At 45.3% G+C, this 26,046-nt stretch overlaps 1 protein-coding gene across 5 annotated transcripts in view; it reads left to right on the forward strand.

Moving 5' to 3' along the window:
• The window catches only part of bahcc1b (BAH domain and coiled-coil containing 1b), a 305,394-nt gene that overhangs the window by 125,171 nt on the left and 154,177 nt on the right, over positions 1-26,046 (forward strand). For all 5 annotated transcript variants that reach the window (XM_072483465.1, XM_072483467.1, XM_072483464.1 and 2 more), the window contains exons 4-8: positions 1,137-1,262; positions 5,486-7,294; positions 8,651-8,765; positions 12,029-12,237; positions 24,747-24,908. In XM_072483465.1, coding sequence (XP_072339566.1) covers positions 1,137-1,262; positions 5,486-7,294; positions 8,651-8,765; positions 12,029-12,237; positions 24,747-24,908 — 2,421 coding nt within the window. The remainder of the gene's footprint in view (positions 1-1,136; positions 1,263-5,485; positions 7,295-8,650; positions 8,766-12,028; positions 12,238-24,746; positions 24,909-26,046) is intronic.

Raw genomic sequence — 26,046 nt, forward strand, 5'->3', positions numbered from 1 at the left:
GCCCTCATTTAAATGCAATGGGCCGTCTTGGGAAATGGAGCCGTGATGCTCGAGGTGATGGGGGGATTGCGAAGTAGTAGAGAGAGAGGGAGAGGATATTTCTGACATTTGTTTGGTGCAGGCATCTGATCATAAGCCTTTATGCCCCATTGTCCCTCCCCGTCCTCCTCATGCTCAATTACAGGCGATGCAGTGGAGGCAATTCTCAGCCTAGAACTCATAATGAGGGATCAAATTCCTGAACAATTGTACAAGTTTGGGTTAATTAGGAACAGTCATTGTGGACTTGGATTGGGTCTAACTTAAGTGAATTTTTTGAAGAAATTACAAATGAAAAATTAAAGGGACTGCAGCAGGTATATGGATGAATTTTCAGAATTTAATAAGGGAGCACATGTGAAACTAATTGCAAAAAGGAGGGTGTACGGTACGAAAAGCGTGTAGATAATTGGATAGAAAACAAAAATCAGTGTTTTCAGATTGCTAGGATTTGGATTGTGGAGTGCCCAAGGATTTCTTGTTTGCCATTTATATAAAGTTGACGAGGAAGATTGGTAATTACTTGAAAATGAATATTAAAAGGAAAAGCAAGGGGAACAGATTTGAGTAGATGATTCCAGTGGAAGAACTGGCACTAGTACAGGTGCAGTGGACAGAGCGGCCCCCTCCTGTCTGTGAAGTTGATGAATTTTATCAGCACAGATAAGAACAGATTGTAACAGACCGTGGATTTTTAACTTGCTCTTAATTATAATTTATTGTTAGCTGCCATTCAGTAGTATTTCGAGAGAATGAGAAGTGACCTTTTTGATAAATCACCCTCCGTTGAACCGAGTCTCAAAGTGAAAGGCAACATGCCAGACAACTCTGTGAAAGTACAGTAGTTGAATCCATTTTATCAGTCATAAATAAAGTGAATGTGGAGATTCTATCTTTTGTTATTCTTTTTCATCATACACAGAAGCACTGAAACCTCAGTGGTTTCTTTTTCATGGTCTGTTTGCAATTAGAAGACATTTGTTTGAAAACCACTTTATTGCTTGGACTCTGGTAACTGAAGTATAGTCTAAAAAGAAATATGCTCCTCCTCTCTTAAGCAACTGCGCTGTTCAACTCTAACCTTCTATTTGCTTCAGTCCCAGGATACTCCAGGTTTTCAAGCAGTTTGGCCTCCACTTTCCTTCCCATGAGCCACCTGGATCACCACAGCAATAGCAACAGTGTACTTTACGGTCAACACAGGTTCTACGATACCCAAAAAGGCAAGTAAAATATCCAGCATAAACAAATGTATTTTAGCTGTAGCTCACAAAATAGTAATGCCAATAACATCACTATGTTTTAATTATACTGCGTTTCAATTGAACAGAACTAACACTTAACTATTGCAATTATGACCATTTATTTATCTAGCAGAGTACTGCGTGCATCATTTCCAACCAGTTGGGTGCCTAATTTTGGCCTGCAATGCGGCATTTTGTTTTAACCAGAAATATTCAACCTAAATATAGTTGCTGCATGCGTGTACTAATCAGTGCCTAATAGATTATTTCATTGGGCTGTTAGTTGTCATCTTGCATTTTACCACTCATTTCAAATAAAATCCAGGACTTTGGAAAAAACAAAGCAACCAGAAGAAAATCTTATTTATTCACGATGTGTAGTAAACACTAAAATTACAGTTTAATTGTGATATTTAGGTTAATGGTATACCACATATGGTTTGTCAGCTGAAATCAAATTGGCGAACATTTGCGCAAGGCTTTTAGCTAAATACCATCCTGCCTGTTGTTATTGGCCTGATCAGGCATTCTATTCAGGTAGCATCTCTATTAGTTTCAACTGAACTAAATGCTGTCGGTATTTACTTCTTACAACTATGAGAATAGGATGAATAGGTTGGGAATAGAGGGATACGGACCCAGGAAGTGTGGAAGATTTTAGTTTAGACGGGCAGCATGGTCGGCACGGGCTTGGAGGGCCGAAGGGCCTGTTCCTGTGCTGTACTTTTCTTTGTTCTTTGTGAGCCTCTGAAAGACTCTGGATGTTTCCCTCCTTTTACCCATCTCCAGAGGGAGGTGAGTCATGGCAATGTACAGTCCTGCAGTTGTTGTCAGCCCACACTACCCCACCCTAATTTTTCATATGTCTTTGGATGGTGGTTTGTTGCTGTTTGCTTTTAGGAGGTGGGTGGCATAGCAACTGAACTTAATCTTGTTTTCACCTGCTGTCCTAGCTCCTTCACAGACAGACGCACAAAAAAAAATCACCATTGAATATCTACTATTGAGTTGGAATCTTTTATTCTCCCCAGGTTTAGGGACACCTAAAGTACCTTCATTGTCATCTAGACTGAAAATAACCAAACTAAGTTTGAACCAAGTTTGGGGCGGCACGGTGGCACAGTGGTTAGCACTGCTGCCTCACAGCACCAGGGACCTGGGTTCGAATCCAACCTGTGTGGATGTTGTCCATTTTCCCTGTGTCTGCATGGGTTTCCTCCGGGTGGTCCGGTTTCCCCCTACAGTCTAAAGATGTGCAGGTTAGGTGAATTGGCCATCCTAAAATTGCTCAAAGGTTAGTTGGGGTTACGGTGATAGGGGCAGGGGATTGAGCCCAGGTAGCGTGCTCTACCGGAGCAAGGACCAGTGCAGACTCGATGTACTGTGGGGATTCTATGAAAAAAACCTGGACCCTTCTGGAGCTGTAGCGTTATCGCCCGCAAAACACAGTGGTTTAGAGTCGATTGTTAATTCAAAATTGTTATTTGCATTCCAAAAATTTAAATTTTCCAGTATTTCAATTTAAGCAATGTAAATAAAACAGCACTGTAGGCTCTTTGTGCAAAAAAATTCAAATGAACAGATTATTCAAATGAAGTGACTTCATATTAACAATAGACTGCACCTACCAAACCATTAGGGGAGGCCAAATGAATGAATTTCCTGATTGGAATTGAACCCAAGTCATGGCAATAGAGGTGCCAAACTCAATTCATTCCACCACTAAGAATGAAACGCATACACAAGGCTGTGCACTTCCAACATAGAAAATTTATTCATCGTGAATGTTGTCCACTGTCTTTCTGTTTGCTCTGTGCCGTTTCTTGTCTACAGAGAAATCAATAAAGTAAAAAAAAAGAGTAGGAGAGAGGTGAAGCATAGAGGGAGAAAAACAGGAAGAAGGAGACTGATGGAGAAAGAAAGGGGAAATTCAAGTCAAGATGGAAAGGGAAAGGAGGATTTGTTTCAAAAAGGAAGTATTATTGAGTGAGAACACTGACATGTTTCACCATGAACAAGAGTGTGCGGCTGTGATGTTTTGCATCTAGCCATGCAATTAGAATATATAGAAGTCAAACAGCACACAAGGAGGTGGTTCGGCCCATCGTCATCAACTTTCTCTTGGAAGGGCAGCACGGTGGCGCAGTGGGTTAGCCCTGCTGCCTCACGGCGCCGAGGTCCCAGGTTCGACCCCGGCTCTGGGTCATTGTCCGTGTGGTGTTTGCACATTCTCCCCGTGTTTGCGTGGGTTTCGCCCCCACAACCTAAAAATGTGCAAGCTAGGTGGATTGGGAACGCTAAATTGCCCCTTAATTGGAAAAAATGAATTGGGTACTCAAAATTTCTTATTTTTTTTTAAATAAAAATTTTAAAAAACAAAACAAAAAAAAAACTTTCTCTTGGAAAGAGCTGCCCAATTAATCTCCCTCTTGTTCTTTCCCCATTTCCCTGAAATGTTTTTCCTTTTCACATTCCCTTTTGAAAGTTACAATTGAATCTGCTTCCACCGCCATTTCAGGCAGCGCATTCCAGATCCGTCGTAGCAGGTGCCGCTGCGGGAGATTTAGCGGTGTAATAAAAAGTCCACTGACTTTAATGGGACCGGACGATCCCGGTGGTGGGCGGGACTGGAAAGTCCCACCCTCAATGTGTAAAACAAAATTAGTTCCTCATCTGCTCAGGGTCTTTGGCTAATTACCTTAAATCTGTGTCCTTTAATTACCAATCCGCCTGCCAGTGAAAACAGTGCTCTCCTCATGTACTCGATCAAAACCTTTCGGAATTTTGAAAATCTCCGCTTGGGAACCAGCCCAGCTTCTCTAATGCTCACAGAACTAAAATCCCTGAATGATGGAGTAAGACAATCAAAGCTCACTGTCAGGCCATATAGAGGGGGGAGGGGGGGGGGGGGGGCGGTGCAGATTGTCTCTTGCCTTGGACATGCATGTTGTCATTGTTTTGTCTGTGAGAGATGCATTTTGTCCTCTCAAATTTGACAGGTTTGTCCGAAGGTATTATAACTGACAAGCATTTCCTTTGTTTGGGCAGTGCCCAGTCGATCAAATTCACTCCCACATCCTCAAATTTGCTTTTAAATGCTTCAAGAACAGAACACAGCAAAATATTAGATGCATTTATCATTTAATCATCAGATAATTCCTGCTGTGCCAAAATCTTCAATGACCATTTTATTTTCACATTTCTTTAAGCAGCTTTTAGTGTAAGCGAGTCTCGTCTTTCAGTAACAACAGGCCCCAAGGTGCTACACAAGAGTGTTATCGGGCAAAATTTGACACTGAGTCCAAATAAGGAGATATTTGGACAGGTGATCAAGTGTTTGGTCAAGGAGGTAGCTTTACGGATTGTCTTAAAAGAGGAGAGCGAGGTAAAGAGGAGAGAGAGGTTAAGGGAGGGAATTCCATTGACCACGTCCCAGGAGGCATGGTCACCAATGGTGGATTGACTAAAATTGAGAATGCGCGAGAGGTCTGAATTGGTGAATTGCAGAGATCTCAGAGGGTTGTAGAACTGGAGGATGTTATTGGGTGAGGAGCCTTGGAAAAAATTAAAAATTGATGTCAAGCCCGCCTCCATTCAAGTTCAAATCCTGGTCTGTGCTGAATTAACTGATTTGGGCTGGCTGGCAGTCCCTTACTGTCCCAGGTTGTGGAGATGCCGGCGTCGTCCCAGGTTAGGGAAGGATAAATTGTCTAGGCCTCCTGCTCTTGCTGGTGTTGTGTATGTGTTTCATCTTGCTAAAACAGGGTTAGGTTTGCCTATGTTACTTCCTGTGGACAAGTAGCCTACCGAACATCTGTCCATAATAAAGGGAAGTCTCTGAAGAGCACCTCCCAGAATTTCCCAGTATATCCCAGAAGCAGGCATTCCGAAATCCATCAAAGCTCCCACATGAGTAATGGCCACTTGGGTGAAATACGAGATGTTTTTGAATTGTCCTCCAACACAAGAGTTCTGTGCCTTCAGGGAGAAAAGGGGAAGAAGAAAAATGGCAGAGAAAATTTTCCAGCAAAATATGTTATATAAACAAACAACTATTCATCACGCAGTGGTACAGAGTGACTAAAAATGTGGGTTTTGAGTTGAGCAGCAGGTAAGCTATGCAAGTAAGCAGAATAAAATGTCGTTGTTGACAATGATATATTATCATACACCGATCTTATGAGGTATTTCTCAACTTGCAGATGGTTTCTACCTGAGGAATTTACCTGGACAACCAACCTTGCTCTCGACCAATCACAGCTTTCCTTCCATTTCCCGAGCCGCACCCAGCCACCCCATTGGTTCCTGCAGCCGAGACAGAGAGTTGAGCCACTCCCACAAAACGATCAAGGAAACTGACAGACTCCTAACTGCGAAGGAAGCTAATAAAGAAAGAATGAGTAAAAATGAAGCCAGTTCAATGAACAGTCAAAGGACACATAAAGAGCGACATTCAGAAGAAGATGGAAAAGACAGGCATAAAATCGTGCTGCCCCTAATGCCAGACGTTAGATGCAAAGAAGACATAACAAATATGCATAATAGCATGTGCGAAAACAGAAATAAACACTTAAATAGCTGTTTAACAAACTCCAAAGTTATGAATGGAGATTCCAATAAGACTTTATTAGCAAGCTGCACTAATATTGGTGGGATTTTACCGAGGCAAATGGACATTCATACCCCAGGCAGGTGTACCAAAGAGAGCTTAAGGTTTGAGAGGGACTTCCGAGAAAATGGCCCCTCTGGTCCAATCCACATTGAGTGCTCGGACAGTTGGCAAACTCCACACCATTCTGTTGCGTACTCTGTTCCTTCTTCCCTGTCCAACATTCCTTCATCATCTAGCACAGCCTCCGGAACATTCCCCTGTTTGCAGGTTCATTCCAACTTAGACCTTTTTTACCCTACTCAAGATAAGGCCGGCAGGGAGCTCAAAGTCACTGGGCCTACGTACGTGCCTTCAGTGGGACACTTCAGTGACAAAAGTCGACCATTTCAAGTCGCGGCAGAGAACTGCAAGGTAAACAGAAATATAGGGAAGGATAAGACGCACGACAAAAGCACAGAGAGGTCTGAAATCGGGACAGTTCCTAACTCGCACACACCTCTGAAGCTAGACGGGAAAGGAATGGACTGGCCCCACAATTCAGCCATAAAATCCAAACAAAAGTGTGATAGCAGCACTGGTGCACAGATGGTGATGCCCTTCACACCTCAGGCAGCCAAGGGCCCCTCAGGGAAAGGTAGCACTTACGTTATGCCACAGTCTCAGGATTGTTTCTGTTCAAAGGAGCTGGAGACATGCTGCGCCAAACTCACCCACTCCAGTTACATGCTGGACCGGGAGCATGGCAGTGATGCACATGAGAAAGCTTCTAAAGACTCACAGGGGCAAAAAGTGGCCAGGATACGGCACCAGCACCATAAGCTTCCTGAGGTGGAGCACATAGGAAGTGGTTCGGAGATGAAGAGAAGGCCACCAGAGCTCAGTTGTATGAGCTACAATGGATCCCACATACCTTCATGGCAAAGCCCTCAGATTCCACTGGGCGAGGAAAGGAAGAATTCCTACCTTGACCCTTTTAGTTCCAGTTTACAGCAGGCGGCAATGTTGTCACAAGGATCTGTGCTCAACCAAGACATGTTGGGTCAAACCGATGAAGTCTCAGCCATGAAGAGTTTGTTAAAATACAGCAGCTCTTTCCCCCCCGGCACGCAGGCGTTGATTGTTGGGCAGAAGACCCCTTTCGGAGGCCTGGGAAACATTCGAGCCAGCTGTGTCCATCAGGAGATTAAGTTCCAAAGTGGGAAATCAAACCTAGATTTGGAGCGTCCAGACTGTGTCAAAGGGAGGGAAAGTGAGTCATCTCAGGGCGACGGAGAGGTACGGCAGCCTCCGGTTGGCATCGCAGTGGCAGTTGCAAGACAGAAAGACAACCATAACAAAAATGAGCTGCCTTGTAATGCTGAGTCCAGCAGACAACACAGGCACATTCCTGGTTTAAAAGGTAAGAGACTGCATGTTAAATACCTGAATAAGTAGTCAACCAGTGATCCTGTTGGCAATGTGGATTAATTAAAAAAAATATTTTCATAAATGTTATTGTTCTGTGGGAATTCTGGTAAGTCTGCCACCCATCTTTCCTGGTGACAGATACTTGGGAATATTTTAAGTACAGTGTTCTTATTAAATGCCACGGGAGCACAGTTTTGAATTCCCTGAATAGTTTTGTATTGGGGTTGCAGGTTAATTCAGGTGGCCTTAATTTGGTTGCTTCAGCTTCAGTTTATTAGACTGAAGTGATTCAGCTGCAGGTTTGAAACCTTGACATTGCGCAGCTCAACCTATTTGAATCACAGCTCCCAGTAGCTGATCTTGTTGTACTCGAATGTTAGCAGTTTGGACTGACTGTCCTCACTTCCAGCATGAAGGTAATTTGTGCTGCGTACTGACCACAAAGTGTCCAAAATAAGATTCCCCCCAAAACGTTGTGATATGCCTGTTTGAACGTCACCGAGCACAAGTTGTCACTTATAGGAGGGAATCAAACCTCCAGTTGCAAATATAAATGATCAGAATCATGAGAGCACTTCAACTTGCAATCAAACAGGAACTCCACATATGTTTGCAATTCTCTGTGATCAATTTGCAATGAGTTTTCAGTTTTTATTGCCTTTGCAGAGATGTTTGACCCCAAATATACTTCTTGTAAAACCTACAAAGAATCTCAATGCTGGAAAGTTAATGCTGGAAAGTTAATTCCTTCACCATCGATTTTCATCCGCCGTGTTATTTAAGTACTTAGTCCAGCAAAAGCTAGATGTGGAACTTGAATTTTTCTCTTTGCAAGTTTATATGTGAAGTAGCCCCATAAACATCAAAAGTAAATCATCAGAAATCTTCCACAAGGCATCACACATGTGTAAATATTCTGTGCCAATGGCATAGAATTATACTGATGCAATTGCCCATCACGCAGTGCGACTAAATGTCAGAAATTAGAAGTAGTTTTCATTGAGCACCTTTTGTTGACAAGTAGGACATTTTGACGTCCTTTTGCTTTTAGTAGAAGTCATATTAAGCTGTACCACGAATAAACTTGGGCTGAAATTTTCCAATCCTTCCCCCAGTGCGATTTCCAGTCTCGCTGATAATGACCCCCTCCCAAGTGAGGCTGCTCCTCTGCGGCAGAGGGTGTGGGCCATGCAAAATCCCGTCAACATCACTGCCAGCCAATGGCAGGCTGCCTCCACCGAGGGAAAAAAATTCCATGACGGGGTCTGGAAGATCCCGCCCTTATATGAGTTTTTCATTGGTGCCCATTGATACTGGTTAGCTGCAAATGATACGTTATCTTCAACAGGATCATCACGCTCCGCCTATGTCATAGACCTGGAAGCAGAGGAAGAAAACAATCATTTCCGTGAGGAAAGAATGGGGCTCTCACGTTTGGACAGGGAAAGGGACCACTTACTACGGTAAGATCTTTAACGGATTAATACAACGGGTGCAATTCAGCGATCGCGTTGTGCCTGGCGCGCTGGGTGAATCTCTGGAAAGCCCCAACTTGAGATCTGCGCCATGTGTTGGGCCAATCGCTGCTTCAGATCCACATCTGCATATTTCTCATTTAAATACCCGGATGTCGGATTCACTCGGCCCCCGGGAGTCAACGGTCACGCCTTTGATATCTCGCCAGGGCGCCGTTTAGCACTAGTGTCCACAACCATGGACCAAGCGTGACGGCACCTCGGGGGCCTTGCAGGCCATGTGAGATCCTGACTGGGTGAGATCCAGATTAGCACATTAAAAGTACAATTTAAATATTCAAAATCGGTTTCAGGTTGGGTTTTCCCGGCTCCTGCAATTCTCCCACCCACAAGACGTGAAGCCGGAGCGAATCACTACCAGTCGCCACCACTTGTTCGAAGTGTGGATGGATTGCGCTGACCAATCTGACAGGAATCACACTGCATTGCGTTTCCTGCTGGAGGCCACATTTAGATATTGTTTGGGAGAAATATGCCCAATAAATATTTGTCTGGCCTGGCTCGCATAAATTATACTGTTACCTTACAGATCATGAAGTGGACATGCTCATAACTGTGGAGAGGTCCATTCACCCGATTACTTCAGCTTCCAAGTGGAGAAAGCTGTCTGGTGACAAATTACCAATAGAAATAAGTCAACGTGGGAAAACTTTGGGCTGGACTTTCATTCAAGAGGCGGCTAGCAGGAGTTGGGACATTTCCAGGCTTGGTGTGCCCAACTCAGGAGAAAGTGCCCACAGAGGCGGGAGTTTTGTCCTGTGGGGTGGGCGCTAACAGGAGTCAGACCTGGCATCCCTGGAGACCGTTTTGATTCAGCCACAGGGGCTGCCAAGTGCCAAGTTAGGCTGCTTAAAAGGCCTGCCTCGGTGCTCTCCGACTTTGTTCCATTTATTAGAAAAACAGTAAGGCCCTTTCGCTCTCACCTCTTGACATCCCCATACCATTCACATACTCCCCCTGGCCCATCCATGCCAATTCATGCCACCTCATACCTCCGCCCACTTCCCATAGCTTCTCATTCCCTCCATGCCAAACTATGGCACTTGCACGTCCATTAACCCTGTCTGGGCCCCCACCCATTATTATCCTTGTCTGAAAGCCCAGACTTCCATTTGTCTGCTGAAAAAGCTGCATAGCAGGGAATGAGTTGTTTGATTAACAGCTCTTTCTCTTAGATCTATTTTGTAAAGTTCACAATGTGCATTTACACAAAATAAAGAGGTATCAAGTTTTTGCAGTTCCTGCTATTGGTACTTTAAAGGTCAGGATGATTGGCACTTGTATAGGGCTGTAGTAAAAATAGTTATATTTGGATGAATGATGTGTCTGAATAAACTTTTTAAAAGTTTTTCCACAATGCCATTGTTACTGTCAGGTTCTTTGGTTCTGCACAGAATGTGCACTGAGTGAATGGACATGTGAGTGCCATAGGTTGGCATGGAGGGTATGAGCGGCTATTGGGTGGAGGGCTATAAGTTGGCTTGGGGGGGGGGGGCGGAGAGGGGGCATGGGTAAGATCTTTTGAACTTGCCTTTCAAAAGGTTATCTCGTCCAGACTATGGTTCATGACAACTCTGAGGATTGTGAACCATGGGTCCTTGAAAAGCTGGCCCGCCTCCATGAAAATTCCAGTGGGCGAGGAGACGCCGATCCCGACAATGGAGCTGGACAGGTCAGGAACATGCGGTGCGGGCTTGCGACCCACAATAGCCTGTGTTCTTATCCTGCACTGGTGAAAATTAGGTCCCACTGGCAGGCAATGGGACCGGGAATCCCGGAATAGCTTCCTGTCGGCCATTTTAAAAGATCTCCGGACATTCCCCTTCTGGGAAAACCCGGCCCAATATCTATTCGCTTAAAAGGTAATAATGGAATGGAAAGGCTGGATTCTCTGGTCCCCCAGCATGTGTTTTTCGGTGGCGCGCCATTCGCTGGCGGCGTGAGTCTCTACTCCCGCCGCTACTCAATGGGATTTCCCATTGAAGCCATCCGGCTTCGGCTTCACGTCTTGTGGGTGGGAGAACTGCAGGAGCCGGGAAAACCCAACCTGAAACCGATTTTGAATATTTAAATTGTACTTTTAATGTGCTAATCTGGATCTCGCCCAGTCAGGATCCCACGCGATCGGGCGACCCATTGGTGGGGCGCACTACCGGTGGGGACAGGGAATTCCAAAGACCAGAGAATTCCAGCCAAAGTCTACACTTTCCTACTTATGGGGCGGAATTCTCCGCAATCGGAGCGATGTCCGCCAACCGGCGCCAAAAACGGCGCAAATCAGTCCGGCATCGCACCGACCCAAAGGTGCGGAATCCTCCGCATCTTGAGCGGACAAGCCCTAACCTTGAGGGGCTTGGCCCGCGCCGGACTGATTTCCGCCCTGCCAGCTGGTGGGAGAGGCCTTTGGTGCCCCACCAGCTGGCGCGGAAATGACATTGCCGGGCGGCGCATGGCGGGAGCGTCAGCGGCCGCTCACGGCATCCCCGCACATGCGCAGTGGAGGGGGTCTCTTCCACCTCCGCCACCGGTGGGCGCCGATCGCGGGCCAGGCCACCGTGGGGGCACGCCTCCCCCCCCCCCCCCCCCCCAGGACCCTGGAGCCCGTCCGCGCCGCCTTGTCCCACCGGTAAGGTAGGTTTAATCCATGCCGGCAGGACAGGCATTCCAGCAGCGGGACTTCGGCCCACCCGGGCCGGAGAATCGCCCGGGCGGGTGGGGGGGGGGGGGGGGGGGGGGGGGGGGGGGGGGCACCAACCGGTGCGATTCCCACCCCCGCCGAATCTCCGGTGCCGGAGAATTCGGCAACCGGCAGGGGCGGGATTCACGCTAGCCCCCGGCGATGTTGGAGAATCCTGCCCATGGTCTATTTGGTGCCTCATTACAAGAGCGAGATTTAGATGTAAAGATTGAAGTGAAATACGGTGATATCCCAAAAGAAGTGTGTGACTGGCTTCAAAATCATTTTCCAAGTTTCAAAAATTGTGAAAAGGAAACATGCGATTTCTTAAGTTCATTCCCGGAATAAGGGCATCGTTGGAAAGGCTAGCGTTTGTTGCCTTTCCCCAGTTGCCCTGGGTTAAGTGAGGGTGAGTATTTCTTTTGAACTGCTGCCGCCCATGCATTGAAAATGCTCTTTGTATGTCAAAGGCAAATTGATTGTCACTAACTCAAAATATTTTCATCAAATTCAGAGAAAACAAGGAACTTGTGGAGTTTGCACGAATCCGTCCAGGTAGTGGTTGTCCTGGAGACCTAAATCCGAACCTGATGGTCACCGGAGGATCCTCCTTACAAGCTAACCAACTGGGAACTGATCCCAATGCACATCCTCACCTTACGCCTCCGCATTGGCTTCCAAGGACAGGCAGCCCCTCTGTGTGGATGGGTGGACATTCATACGGTCAGTCTTGCCATCTTACATTTACAAAATAGCAATGTACAAGTTCATGGGCTCAAATTGACCCATGACTAGATGAGCTTTCGCACTGTTATCCAATGCACAGCTGACACAAATTGTATTTGTTATTCTTTACCCTTAAAACCAGACAGCGAGGTTCACTTTGACTAACTTTTGGCTTGTTTGCATGAAAATAAATTTTGAATAATATTCGGAAGGGAAAAATAACCAACAAAAACGAGTTGAAGGGATGCACGGCTTAAAAAAGGTTGGCACGTTTATTGGCAAGTGCGAAATGGGGGTTGCCTGTATGGGAAATATAAACCTTGTAAACATCTGTATGGTTGATATCCTTAAACATTTTCATCAGTGTATCAATCCACCTGTCTCAGTTTGAATATCCATTGGCCCATCTATCGATAACTCCATCTCCTTGATGATGGAAGACGTTTCCGAATTGAAAGTGCGTTACAAAACAAGAAGGAGCTTTGGTCCAGGTATACAGGAGAGTTACCACACAAATATGTGACTGGGAGCAAAATATAAAAGCACAAATGAACCAGTCATCAGAGAAAGCCAATGGTGAAATCATGTGCGGTTACAACAGCCCAAGAAAACATTCTGACATCTGATGCAGCTGTTGAAGAGATGAGCAACTTTTATGGAGAATTATAGCTGGGATGGAGCAAAAATAAAACGCCACATTTTGAAAGTGAATAACATATTATTCATGCTTCAGTCACAAAATGAAAGACACCCTTTGTCAAGTGCGAGTCTGGGGCTACATTCGAAATGCATATAAATGTGAAGGAAATCAGGAAGTTCAGTTGGTACTGTCAGCTGCTTAGAATGTACGCAGGCCAATTTCCACATAAAAACAGTTGTACAAATGCCGAAGTTGTCTCCAGCCAGTGAAATTAGGTGCGAGGACATCTTGTGACTTCAAACTTGACATTTGCCTTTATTCTATCCAGGCAAGAGAGATTGCTGGAATGTTCTGAAGGATTAATCACAAGGGTTCTGAAACAAACTGAAAATGTGCATGGGTACAGTTTCTGTATGATGAGTGCAGTGGGCACACAACTATTTACCACAGTCCAGAGAACTTGGAAGACACTAGGCTTGTGTTTAGCTCAGTGGGCTAGACAGCTGGTTTGTGATGCAGAACAAGGCCAGCAAGCGCGGGTTCAATCCCCGTACCAGCTGACCCAAACAGGCGGCGGAATGTGGCGACTAGGGGCTTTTCACAGTAACTTCATACTTGTGACAATAAAAGAGTATTATTATTGTTGGGGGCCCCAGGGGTGTGCTGGGGTACAGGTGAAGAATGCAGAATCCAATGCACTAAAGAAAGGAGCCAGCCTCCAACGGAATGTTGAAAATTAAAATCGCTTATTGTCACAAGTAGGCTTCAAATGAAGTTACTGTGAAAAGCCCCTAGTCGCCACATACCGGCGCCTGTTCGGGGAGGCTGGTACGGCTTGGTGTCGTCTGAGTGCTGTCTTGCTCCTGTAAGGTGCGGCTCCAACTTATTTCATGGAAAACTAAAATGGTGGTGCGGTCAACTCTTCTCAGTTCTTTGTGGACGGTTCTGGAACGTAATAGAGAACATTTTCGTGCCATGGTGTAATGACACCCTGGACAAGTGCACAGCCAATTCCAGCCCAACGTGCCCCAGAGTCACGACTCAAGTGAATTAATCATAACTCTTATAAAAATTCCCAGAATCTTTGGCTCTTAGCTGCCCAATGATTACTGTGTTATGGGCCAGAGCTTAGAGAACACCAAAGTGTATCATGGAGTTCACCTGACCCCAACTTTTAATAGATTTCGGTTATGGGGAGCACTAGGGCCCACTCTACAGGTGTGATACAACAGAGATCTAAAGTACTTTTAAAACAAAACAATGTTTATTCTATGAATCCAGTGAACATTTTATAAACACACAGTAAACATCTTAGCAACTATCAACTCAAATCCTCCCCCCAAAGAATACAGTACTCTATACGTAATCCTTAATCTTTCCTAGCAACGTCCATAAGACAAATACCCTCTTTAACAAAGATAGCAGATTTAAATTCTATACTGAGAGCAGCTATCACTTTTAAATTAGCAAGTGATCTGAAGATATTATTTGCATGCAGAGAGATCAAAATTACACCTTGTTTGGCTGGCTGCAGCTCCAACTCTGAAAACGAAACTAAACACTCACTGTAGCTGCCAGCTCAAAAACAAAAGTAAAGCAGACAGACAGCCCAGCACCGCCAACACTCTGACATCACTGCAGCTATTTGATAAACACCCATTTCTTAAATGTACATCCACTACAGCTATTTGATAAACACCCATTTCTTAAAGGTACTCACATGACAACAGCCACCAGGTTTGTAAGTTGAAACACAGTTACTGTTTATTTATATCAAGGATAATGATGAAATATGCAGTAAATGCAACTGAATAATAACAAGTTAACTGTTCCACCCTCTATCCACACATACAAGACACAAACACAGAGGAGGTAAGGGGTGAAAATAATACGGGTGAAGGTCAAAAGGTCAGAGACTTTACTTCAAATGGTGGTGTGCCGCCCGCATTCTTGTCTCTAGTTTATAGCCTGCAATGATCTTCCTTGCAGTTTTGCAATATTACTCACAGCTTCTCCTGGAGAGGCCCCTTGGTTCACATCAAGCGTTGCTTCCAGGCCTCTGCCTTTCCTGGAGAAAGAATTGGTTGGTTCACACCAGCCTTTTCTGCAGGGAGTTGCTTCTCACACTCGCCCTTTGATGAGAATTAGCTGGATATTTCTGGAGAGAGTTATCAAATTCTGAACCTTTCCTGCACGGCCTGCAATGATTCTCCTGCGAACCGATTCATCCAGGCTTTCTGCCAGATCAGGAACACATTCTTTCTGGAGAAGAGAGTGGAAAGAGAGTGGGTCTTCTCTCTAAGCTGCCCAACTGAAACCGAAAGCTCCTTAGGTCTCTGAACCATTGGATCAGATCCAATCACCACCTGTTCCCAGGCTGAGCACAGCCTTTTGGCCAATTCATTCCCCACCAGTCACGTCAACCAAACCAAGTCATCACTGAGGCTAGCCAGTTTCCAATCACCAGTCTAAAACAGCTGACCTTTCTGGATTCTGCATTTTGAATTAAAGGTAAAGGCTTCCTTGTGCATGAATTAAGATGGCAGGCTGCCTTAAAGACGCATGTCCATAAATCATCCATGGATCAAAAATGTAACTGAAAAGATAAAAGAAAGGGGAAAACAAGGAAATTGACATAAATAAACAAATAAGGAACAGGAAGGACCCGCATAATGCTCAACTCCATACATCTTCACTTTTATTGTGTTGAAAACTTTGCAAAAGAAAAACATGGAATCATAGAATCTCTACAGTGCAGAAAGAGGCCATTTGGCCCATCGAGACTGCACCGACCCTCTGAAAGAGCACTCCACCTGGGCCCAATCTCCCACCCTATCCCTGTAACCCCACAAAACCTTGCACACTAAGGAGCAATTTAGCATGGCCAATCCACCTAACCTGCACATCTTTCAACTGTGGGAAGAAACCGGAGCACCCGGAGGAAACTCACGCCGACACGGGGAGAAAGTGCAAACTCCACACAGTCACCCGATGTTAGAATCAAACCCAGGTCCCTGGCACTGTGAGGCAGCAGTGCTAACCACTGTGCCACCACGCTGCCCTCATGCACATAGATCGAGCATGTAGATTGCATACAGAAGTATAATGAGTCTATATTATTATACACAAAGAAAAGTGACAGCAGAAAAAGAAGGGTTTGTCAAAACCTGTTACTGACCTAAACTTTGTTTTTATTCATAAATGGGATATGGGCATCGTTGGCGTGGCCAGCATTTAATGTCCATCTCTTGATCTGAGTAGCTCGCTAGGCCATTTCGGGGGGCATTTAAGAGTCAAGCACATTTCTCTGGATCTGGAGTCACATACAGGCCAGACCAGGCCAGGATGGCAGATTGATTTCCTTCCCTAAGTGAACCAGATCGGTTTTTACAACAGTCGCTGCGCAGCCATCATTCGACTTTTCATCCAGATATTTACTGAATTCAAATTTCACCATCTGCCATGGTGGGATTCGAACCCAGACCCCCGGAGCATTACTCTGAGTGTCTGTATTTCTAGTCCAGTCAAAATACCACAAGGCCACCGCATCCCTCAATGAAAGTAGAATTTCCTTCCTCAAGGAAAAACATTAAAGGTTCATAGAATCATAGAATTTACAATGCAAAAGGAGACCATTCGGCCCATCGAGTCTGCACCGGTCCTTGGAAAGAACTCTCCACTTACACCTCCACCTCCAACCTACCCCCGTAACCCAGTAAACCCACCTAACCTCTTGGACACTAAGGGGCAATTTAGCATGGCCAATCCTCCTAACCTGCACTTTTGGACTGTCGGAGGCAACCGGAGCACCTGGAGGAAACCCAGGCAGACACAGGGCGAACATGCAGACTCTGCACAGACAATGACCCAAGCCGGGCATCGAACCTGGGACCCTGGAGCTGTGAAGCAATCATGCTAACCACTGTGCTACCGTGCCGTCGTTATATTTGGTTGAGCAGTTCTACAAATTCTAGCTTTCCAAAATGGTCCTCTCATATTTCACTGCATCTGCCGCTAAAGCAATCCAGTCATTAGAATCCAGAGGGGTATCTGATTACCACTTGTACAAGATAATCCTTTTTGCTGGAGCACTTCTATATGAGTGAGGCAGTTCTACTCATTACGGAATTTGGAAATGCGTCAACTGGATTGTCGAAAATGCATCATGCACAAGAGTTTCGCTTTTAATACTGAACAGTACCCCAAACAGATGATTAGAATATGTCTTGGATTTTAGCACCCTATAATGAATTACAAAATGTTACTGCTCAGAAACAGACCATTTGACACAACCAGTTCGCACTGTCATTCTTCTCTGCAGGAACCACTTAATTCTGACCGAACTCTCCTGCTCACTCTTCCTATACTCTTAATATTCCTCTTTTTAAGCAACTATCTAATTCATTTTCAAATAATTTATGGACGCCGCTTCAACAATGGTTTGTGGTGGAGAATTATAAAAACTAATCCTCTCAATGTGATGGCATTTCCTAATTTGCTCCTTAATTCATTTTGTGATTATTTTAAATTTATGTAATGCTGCTTTAGCTTCTTGTCCTCCATCTTCATCAGTTAATAACCTTTCATAATTTAACATCAGAGGATGCGAGCGTAAAATTAATTTTCAGTTTAAACTAATGTACTCCAAATATTTCTCCAATCCAAAGGAATATCTTACGTTCTGCTACTTGGTAAAAGCGATTTATTTTCTGCTGCATTATAGACAGTTACTTCCTTTCAGAACCATTTCTGTTTCACTGAGAGCCACTGCCTTTTATAGTCATTTCTGATTCATTGAGTTTCTCAAGCTTTCCCATACAGACATAAAGAATCAGAAGGATGCCTGCAGTATCTTAAAATGTCAGTGGAACTTGTGTTATCATTGCGTTGACATCCCGACCAATTAACATTGACCCTTATTTAAGTTTTGGAACCAAGTCAATGCTTTGTGGCAATCCTGTAGCAAAGCCAAGTAGGTCTGTGGTACTTGTACTGTGGACAACTGAGCAGCTAGCCCACCTTGCTGCTGGAGTCTGCAGCGACGGACCTGTCTCTGGGAGCAGGGACCCTCCATGTGCCTGACCAGGAAAATGATCCGGGATGAACGCAGGGAATCTTTGCATTTCTTGTGCTGATGCCATGTGTAGTTTAACTGGTAAAACTCTCATCAATATTCCTGCACTTTCTTGAGGATCCCTAAACCTTCAAGCTCTCTGAATTTGGGTAGAAGGGGTGTGCCCCTTGGACTGGGCAAACAGAAACCACATCTATGTACATTTTTCAGTGGTTTTGGAAACACGATAACGATTGCTTTAAAAAAAAAAAATTTTGAGTACCCAATTCTTTTTTTTCCTAATTAAGGGGCAATTTAGCATGGCCAATCCACCTACCCTGCACATCTTTTTGGGTCGTGGGGGTTAGACCCATGCAGGCATGGGGAGAATGTGCAAACTCCACGCGGACAGTGACCTGGGGCCGGGATCGAACCCGGGTCCTCGGGGCCATGAAGCAGCAGTGCTAACCACTGCGCCACCGTGCCGCCCAATATGATTGATTGCCACATGAATCCGCATATCGCTGATCAGAATATATATTTTTTTAATGGCGTCTCCCCTCCACCTTGAGTTGGAATTCACACAAATTTTCTACAGTAGAACTGATGAAAACGTCAGAAAATTATTCATTGAAAAATAATTCCAGAAAATCATTAGCAGTTGTACTTTCCTCTGTACCACCAAGTAGCATTAACCCACCCACTGTGTTTTTATAACTGATCCCAATAATTGCCAGAAGATTCCAACAGGGCGGTATTACCATATCCTTCCAATTATTTATGTTGGTAGTTAAACTGATGAGATCAAATTGCTGAAGTACATTTATTTATGGCTAGGGACTAACCTCTTTTCCGGGGTAATTATGTTCGTTTGTTAAAAACATTTAGCTGAAAGTAGTTGTACTGAACTACCATTTCACCTGTTTAAAAAGAACTAGTCTTCCATTTTCTTTTTTTTTAATAAACATTTTATTGAGGTATTTTTGTTATAGTAACAACAACAAAATAAACAATGTGCATGAAACTATAAACATAGTCCAAAAGCCGTCTCCCTTCCTTACAGGTCCCATCTTTATTAACCCCCTACTCTGAGCTAAACAAACCCCCCCCCCCTCCTTCTGCTGACGATTAATTTTCCGCGAAGAAGTCGACGAACGGTTGCCACCTCAGGGTGAACCCCAACAGTGACCCACTCAAAGCAAACTTGATTTTCTCCAAACAGAGAAAACTAGCCATGTCCGATAGCCAGGTCTCCGACTTCGGGGGCTTTGAGTCCCTCCAAGCTAATAGTATCGGTCTCCGGGCTACCAGGGAAGCAAAGGCTACAACGTCTGCTTCTTTCTCCTCCTGGATTCCCGGGTCTTCCGCCACCCCGAAAATCGGCACCTCCGGACCCAGCGCCACCCTTGTTGACATGACACCTGCAAACCCCTGCCAAAATCCCCTAAGCTTCGGACATGTCCAGAACATGTGGACATGGTTCCCTGGTCCTCACGCACATTTTGCACACCTGTCTTCCACCCCAAAGAATCTGCTCATCCGGGCCACTGTCATGTGAGCCCGGTGAATGACCTTGAATTGTATCAGGCTGAGCCTGGCACATGTTGCGGACGCATTGACTCTACTCAACGCATCCGCCCATAGACCATCCTCTATCTCTCCTCCCAGCTCCTCCTCCCACTTGCGCTTCAGCGCCTCGGTCTGCGTCTCCTCCGACCCCATAAGTTCCTTGTAAATGTCCGAGACGCTCCCTTCTCTGACCCACCCTCTGGAGACTACACTGTCCTGAATCCCCCTTAGCTGTAGGAGCAGAAAGGTTGCCACCTGTTTACGTAGGAAGTCCCGCACCTGCAGATACCTGAATTTGTTTCCCCATGCCAACCCAAACTTCTCCTCCAGCGCCCTCATACTCGGAAAGCTCCCTCTATAAACATCCTCTCAATCCCTGCTCTCTGCCATATCCGGAACCCCCATTCCATACTTCCCGGGGCAAACCGGTGATTATTACAGGGACCAGACCGATGCTCCCTCTGCTCCCACATGTCTCCTCCATTGCCCCCAGACTCTCAGGGCCGCCACCACCACGGGGCTGGTGGAGTACCATGCCGGCTGGAACGGCAGAGGCACAGTTACCAACGCCCCCAAACTGGTGCCCTTGCATGAAGCCGCCTCCATACGCTCCCATGCCGACCCCTCCCCCACCCACTTCCTGACCATGGCTATATTCGCCGCCCAGTAATAGTTACTAAAATTTGGCAGCACCAGCCCGCCCTCTCCCCGACTCCGCTCAAGCATTACCTTCCTTACTCGCGGGGTCTTGCCCGCCCAAACGAAGCCAGAGATCACTTTGTTGATCCGTTTAAAAAAAGGACCGCGGAATAAAGGTGGGGAGACACTGAAATACAAACAGGAATCTCGGGAGGACCGTCACCTTCACCGTCTACACCCTCCCAGCCAGTGACAACGGAAGCGCGTCCCATCTCCGAAAATCGTCCTTCATTTGGTCTACTAGTCAGGCCAGATTTAATGTATGCAGCCGGTCCCATTCCCGCGCCACTTGAATGCCTAGATACCTAAAGCTCCTCCCTACTAATCTAAACGGCAGCTCCCCCAATCGCCTCTCCTGCCTCCTCACCTGGACCACAAGCATCTCACTTTTCCCCATATTTAGCATATATCCTGAAAACTGGCCAAATTCCCCTGGAATCCTCATGATTTCTTCCATCCCCTCTAATGGGTCTGATACATACAGAAGCATGCCGTCTGCATAAAGCAAGACTCTGTGCTCCACCACCCCCTGGACCAGCCCCTTGAGGCTCTCAGAGCAATTGCCAACGGCTCTGTAGCTAGCGTGAACAACAGTGGGGAGAGGGGGCATCCCTGTCTCGTCCCCCAGTGCAGTCTAAAATAGTCCGATGTTGTCCTATTCGTCCGTACACTTGCCACAGGAGCCTGATGCAGCAACCTGAGCCAGTCAATAAAGCCCCACCCAAATCCGAACCGCCCAGTACCTCACACATATAATCCCATTTTACCTGATCAAAAGCCTTTTCTGCATCCATTGCAATCACTACCTCCACCTCCCTACCTTCCGGGGACATCATGATCACGTTTAACAACCTTCTTACATTGGCCACCAACTGCCTAAACTTAACAAACCCCGTCTGGTCCTCCCCAATAACATCCGGAACACAATCCTCAATCCTGGAGGACAAAATTGTGGCCAGTAATTTGGCATCTACATTCACCAGGGATATCGGCCTGTAGGACCCACACAGCTCCAGGTTCTTGGCCCGCTTCAGAATCAGCGAAATCATGGCCTGTGACATCGTCGGGAGCAGCACCCCTCTTTCCCTTGCCTCATTGAACATCCTCATCAACACCGACCCCAATATCTCAGAGAACATTTTATAAAACTCCACTGGGTACCCTTCCGGCCCCGGGGCTTTACCTGACTGCAGGGTCTTCAGACCCTCCACTATCTCTTCCAACCCGATCGGGGCCCCCAGCCCTTCTATCAGCTTCCCGTCCACCTTTGGGAAATTCAGCCCCCTCCAAGAAGTGCCTCATCCCCTCCGGCCCCGTAGGGGGTTCCGACCTGTACAGCCTACTGTAGAAATCCCGAAACGCCTTATTCACCCCTACTGAATCTCCAACCAGGTTCCCATCTCCGTCATTTACTTTCCCTATCTCCCTGGTTGCCTCCCTCATTCTAAGCTGCTGTGCAAGCATTCTGCTGGCCTTCTCTCCATGCTCATAGATCGCCCTCTCACCTTTCTCAGCTGCTCCACCGCCCTCCCTGTGGTTAACAAGCCGAACTTCGCCTGTAGCCTCAGCCGTTCCCTTAAAAGCCCTGCGTCTGGGGTCTCCGCATGCCTCCTATCGATCTGCAGTATCTCCTTTACCAGTCGGTCCATCTCTGCCCTGTCCACTTTCTCCCTATGGGCCCGTATCGAGATTAGCTCCCCTTTGACCACCGCCTTCAGTGCTTTCCAGACCACCGCTGCTGAAATTTCCCCCGTGTAGTTGACCAGCAGGTAGTTCTGAATACATTTCCTCAGCCGCTCGCACACCTCGGCATCAGCCAAATGTCCCACATCTAACCTCCAGTGCAAGCGCTGGTTACTGTCCCCCCCCCCCCCCCCCCCCCCCCCCCCATCTGCTCCATGAACCGTTTTAGTTCCTTTGCCATTGCTGGCACCCTGCCCGTTTTCGAGCTTGACCGGTCCAAGCCAGAGTCAATAACTGTTGAAGTCCCCTCCCATGACCAAACCAACCTAGTCATCCATTTTCAACCACAACTGCAACAGGGAAGCATTTTTCTATTATTTTAGTCTTCATTTTCCATGTCTTGTGAAACTGTCAAAGTAATGTAAGAGATGATGCAGAACAGAATGATGTATAATTTGGACAGCAAACTGGATTAATTCTGTATATGCCCTGTGACTCATTTGTGTTTTTTATTCCCTATTTTGATTTGATTCCTTTGTTACAATGATCATACTTACCAATTTCATTGTCCTCCCATTTAGTTCTTTTAAAATAATTTTCGGAGGGTCTAATTTTACAGGATCATTCAACACTTTTAGCAAATTATTTTTTTTTCATTTTTTTCATTTTGTCCCTTATCATTTTCTAAATTACATGTGGGACGTCGCAGGGTAAGGCCGGCATTTATTGCCTAGCCCTAGATAACTTTAGAGGACAGTTATGGGCGAACTGTGTAAGATTGGCAGGTATTCTTTCCTAAAGGCAATAGTGCATCCATTGCGCTTTTATAATAATCCTGAGAGCTTCATATTTATTCAGATTTATTAAACGGAATTCAGACCCTCACACTGCCATGGTCAGTTTTGAACTTTGTGACGTGTCAAGGCTCTGAATCACTCAATTCACTGCTGTCACCAATATACCATCACACCTCTCGTATAAAGACTATGGGCAAGATCTTTCAGTCCCAACGATGGCGCACCCCTGTCCCGGGTTTCCCGGTGACATGAGGTGGATTCAATGGGAAATCCCATCGACAGCGACAGGACCAGAAGACCCTGCCCTGTCTCACCGCCGAGAAACATGCCGCGCGTGGTGAGACCAACGAATCTCGCTCCATTTATCACCAGAACATTTGTAAAAGAAAATTACATTCCAGTATGGCAGATGGAAGTCACCAAATGAATTGGCAGTTCACATAATATTTACGACAAAATTGTCTTTGGGAAAACAAAAAGTGTTGGGGGAGAAATGTTATTGCACAGACTTTGAGTGGATTTTCACTTTGTGGCATTTCTAATTTAGCAACAACAACAAACATTTAGATGAGGTTTTTAATGTTGAAAAATATCCCCAAGCACTAGGAACGTCAAGGTTTCTTGCCAAGCTGAAGGAGGAGTTAGTTAGAGAGGTCTAAACACTTGGTCAAAGCGATGTTTTAAACACGGAGTTGTTGGCGGAGATGTAGAAAGGCATTGTTTCTGTGGTAACATCATCCCATAATTTTGCTTTGTCATTACTCCCTGTGGAAGGATCTGCGCCACTCCTTCCTCTTCTTAATTACTTTCTTTCTCGTTTTACTCCTCTTCACAAATTCATCAAATGAGTCAACCTAATCGACCATAAATCATATAGAGGAGGCACATTCTTGTAATATAAAATTTGCTGATGACACTGATGCCATGCGGCCAACAGTACAATGAAGTTTGGTAACAATCAAAGTGAACTAGGCTACGAAGCAGATTATAGAATCATAGAATCCCTACAGTACAGAAGTTGGCCATTCGACGCATCGAGTCTGCACCCACCCTCCGAAAGAGCACGCTACCTAGCCCCAATCCCCCGCCCTATCCCCATAGCCCCACATAATCTTTGGACACTTAGGGGCAATTTAGCATAGCCAATCCACCGAACCAGTATCTCTTTGGACTGTGGGAGGAAACTGGTGCACCCGGAGGAAACCAATGCAAGACATGGTGTGAAAGTGCAAACTCCACACAGTCACCCGCGGTCGGAATCGAACCTGGGTCCCTGGCGTTATGAGGCACAGTGCTAACCACTGTGCCACCCTGCCGCCCACTAGGATAGGTTAACGTAACAGATACATTAACATATTGATGTTTCCTGTTCCAGAATACATAAGCACATTCAAGCACATTTAACTTCCATTGAACCTTCCATTTCTATTAGAATATTGCAATACCCTATTGTCATTGTGTAAATCTGATATGCATTTTGCATAACTTTCCCTTGTGGTGCAGTTAGTGGGGCAACTAATAGAATAGTGTTATGATTTGCGAAAGGGATGAGTTTTGATGGACCAAATATCCTGTTCTGTTTATTGATTCCTTTAGTGTTATTGCTGTGGGATATTTTAACAGCAGTGAATTTGGTATTGTACAAATGATGTGGAGATGCCGGCGTTGGACTGGGGTGAGCACAGTAAGAAGTCTTACAACACCAGGTTAAAGTCCAACAGGTTTGTTTCGATGTCACTAGCTTTCGGAGCGCTGCTCCTTCCTCAAGTGAATGAAGAGGTATGTTCCAGAAACATATATATAGACAGATTCAAAGATGTTGGACTTTGTACAAATGAGTGATAGCTGAAGATGAGAAGACTGTTAGAATGCATGAGAGAAGAATTTCTCTGATTGCTTTGTACGATGACACTGCCGAAAAGTAAATGCCTGAGATCTCGCTGCACACATTGACCAGACCAGCTCGTTTCCTATAATTGTGCATCACAATATGTACATTTTAATCTTTCTTTGCTCAGTTTATTTTTACAAATGCTCTGTTTTTCTTTTTAATTCACCAACATAGGAATTGGTCACCCAGCTCTGCATTCAAATCTACCACCTGGATTCTCAGCGTCGATGCCAAGTGCCATGCAGACAGTATTCCCACTTTCCCAAGATCCCTCAGCCCAGCTTGTTATCCTTCCCACTGAGCCACCGGCGCCGCACCCAACGCCACATCACCTCGGTAATGCACTGTTAATGGTGTGCAGATTAGTGGTGTAAAATTAATTTGTTACTTTTGATTTTTTAATATATGATCTATTCATCTTTGTATATTCATTAAACAGGATCAACAAATTGATAAAATCCAACCTGTACCAAGATCACTGTTCCTGAAAATGTGCCTGCCTGTTCCCATCCCTTTTTCAATAGTTACTCTGTGCTTGATTTTGCTGTAAATGGATATGCCGTGAAACACTTGGGAAGCCTGTAGGATGTATAATGACATATTTAAATACAAGTTTTCTTTTTCTTTCTTTTCCTAGCAGACACATGGTGTAGTTCTGTAAAAATAAGATGAACATTATAATGCGGGAAACCACAATGTGAAAGAGATTTAATGATAAAACGAGACATTGATACTTCCTTTCCTTTTTTAATAATTTATAACAATAAAATTAAATGGACTTAAAAGGAGCTACGTAATAAAGACCAGATGGTAAAAGGAGGTCCTTCCTAGAAAGTGTAGGTTGCATGAATCCTTCCATGCTGTTAACTTTGATAAAAGTGTGTTTTTTCCTCCGCTAGTTTTATTTCTATCCTGGATAAATTGGGCCTGCTACAGTCTTCCTATTGTTCCTTTGTGTTGAGGTGTCACAGTGAACACAGCAATGAGCAATAGGAGAATAGACTACTATTAGTTCATTAAGTCATGAAGAGGTGAAATGTATTCCCTTTCAAATCCCGGAATGGCCAAATCTCTCCTTTTTCTGGATTTAATTCCATATCATTTTCGGCTGACATGTATAATTAGAACATATTTAGAAATGTATTGAAAATCAGATCCATATGTTTTTGTGTTTAACATCATCACAGCCTTCTCAAACCTCTTTTAAAGGTCTGAATTAAGGAAAGCAACCCCCAACAGAAATATACAGGGCGGGATTCACCACTCTTCCCTGCCACTAAGATCAGGAATTCCGATCGGGTGGAGAATCCTGCATCAGCCGAAAAACGGGATTGTCACGATGGCGCAGTGGTGAGCACTGCTGCCTAAGGCGCTGATGTCCCGGGTTCGAATTCCATCCCTGGGTCACTGTCTGTGTGGAGTTTGCACATTCTCCCCATGTTTGCGTTGGTTTCACTCCCACAACCAAAAGGTG

Source organism: Scyliorhinus torazame, chromosome 18 (genome assembly GCF_047496885.1).
Source record: "Scyliorhinus torazame isolate Kashiwa2021f chromosome 18, sScyTor2.1, whole genome shotgun sequence".
Lineage (NCBI taxonomy): Eukaryota > Metazoa > Chordata > Chondrichthyes > Carcharhiniformes > Scyliorhinidae > Scyliorhinus > Scyliorhinus torazame.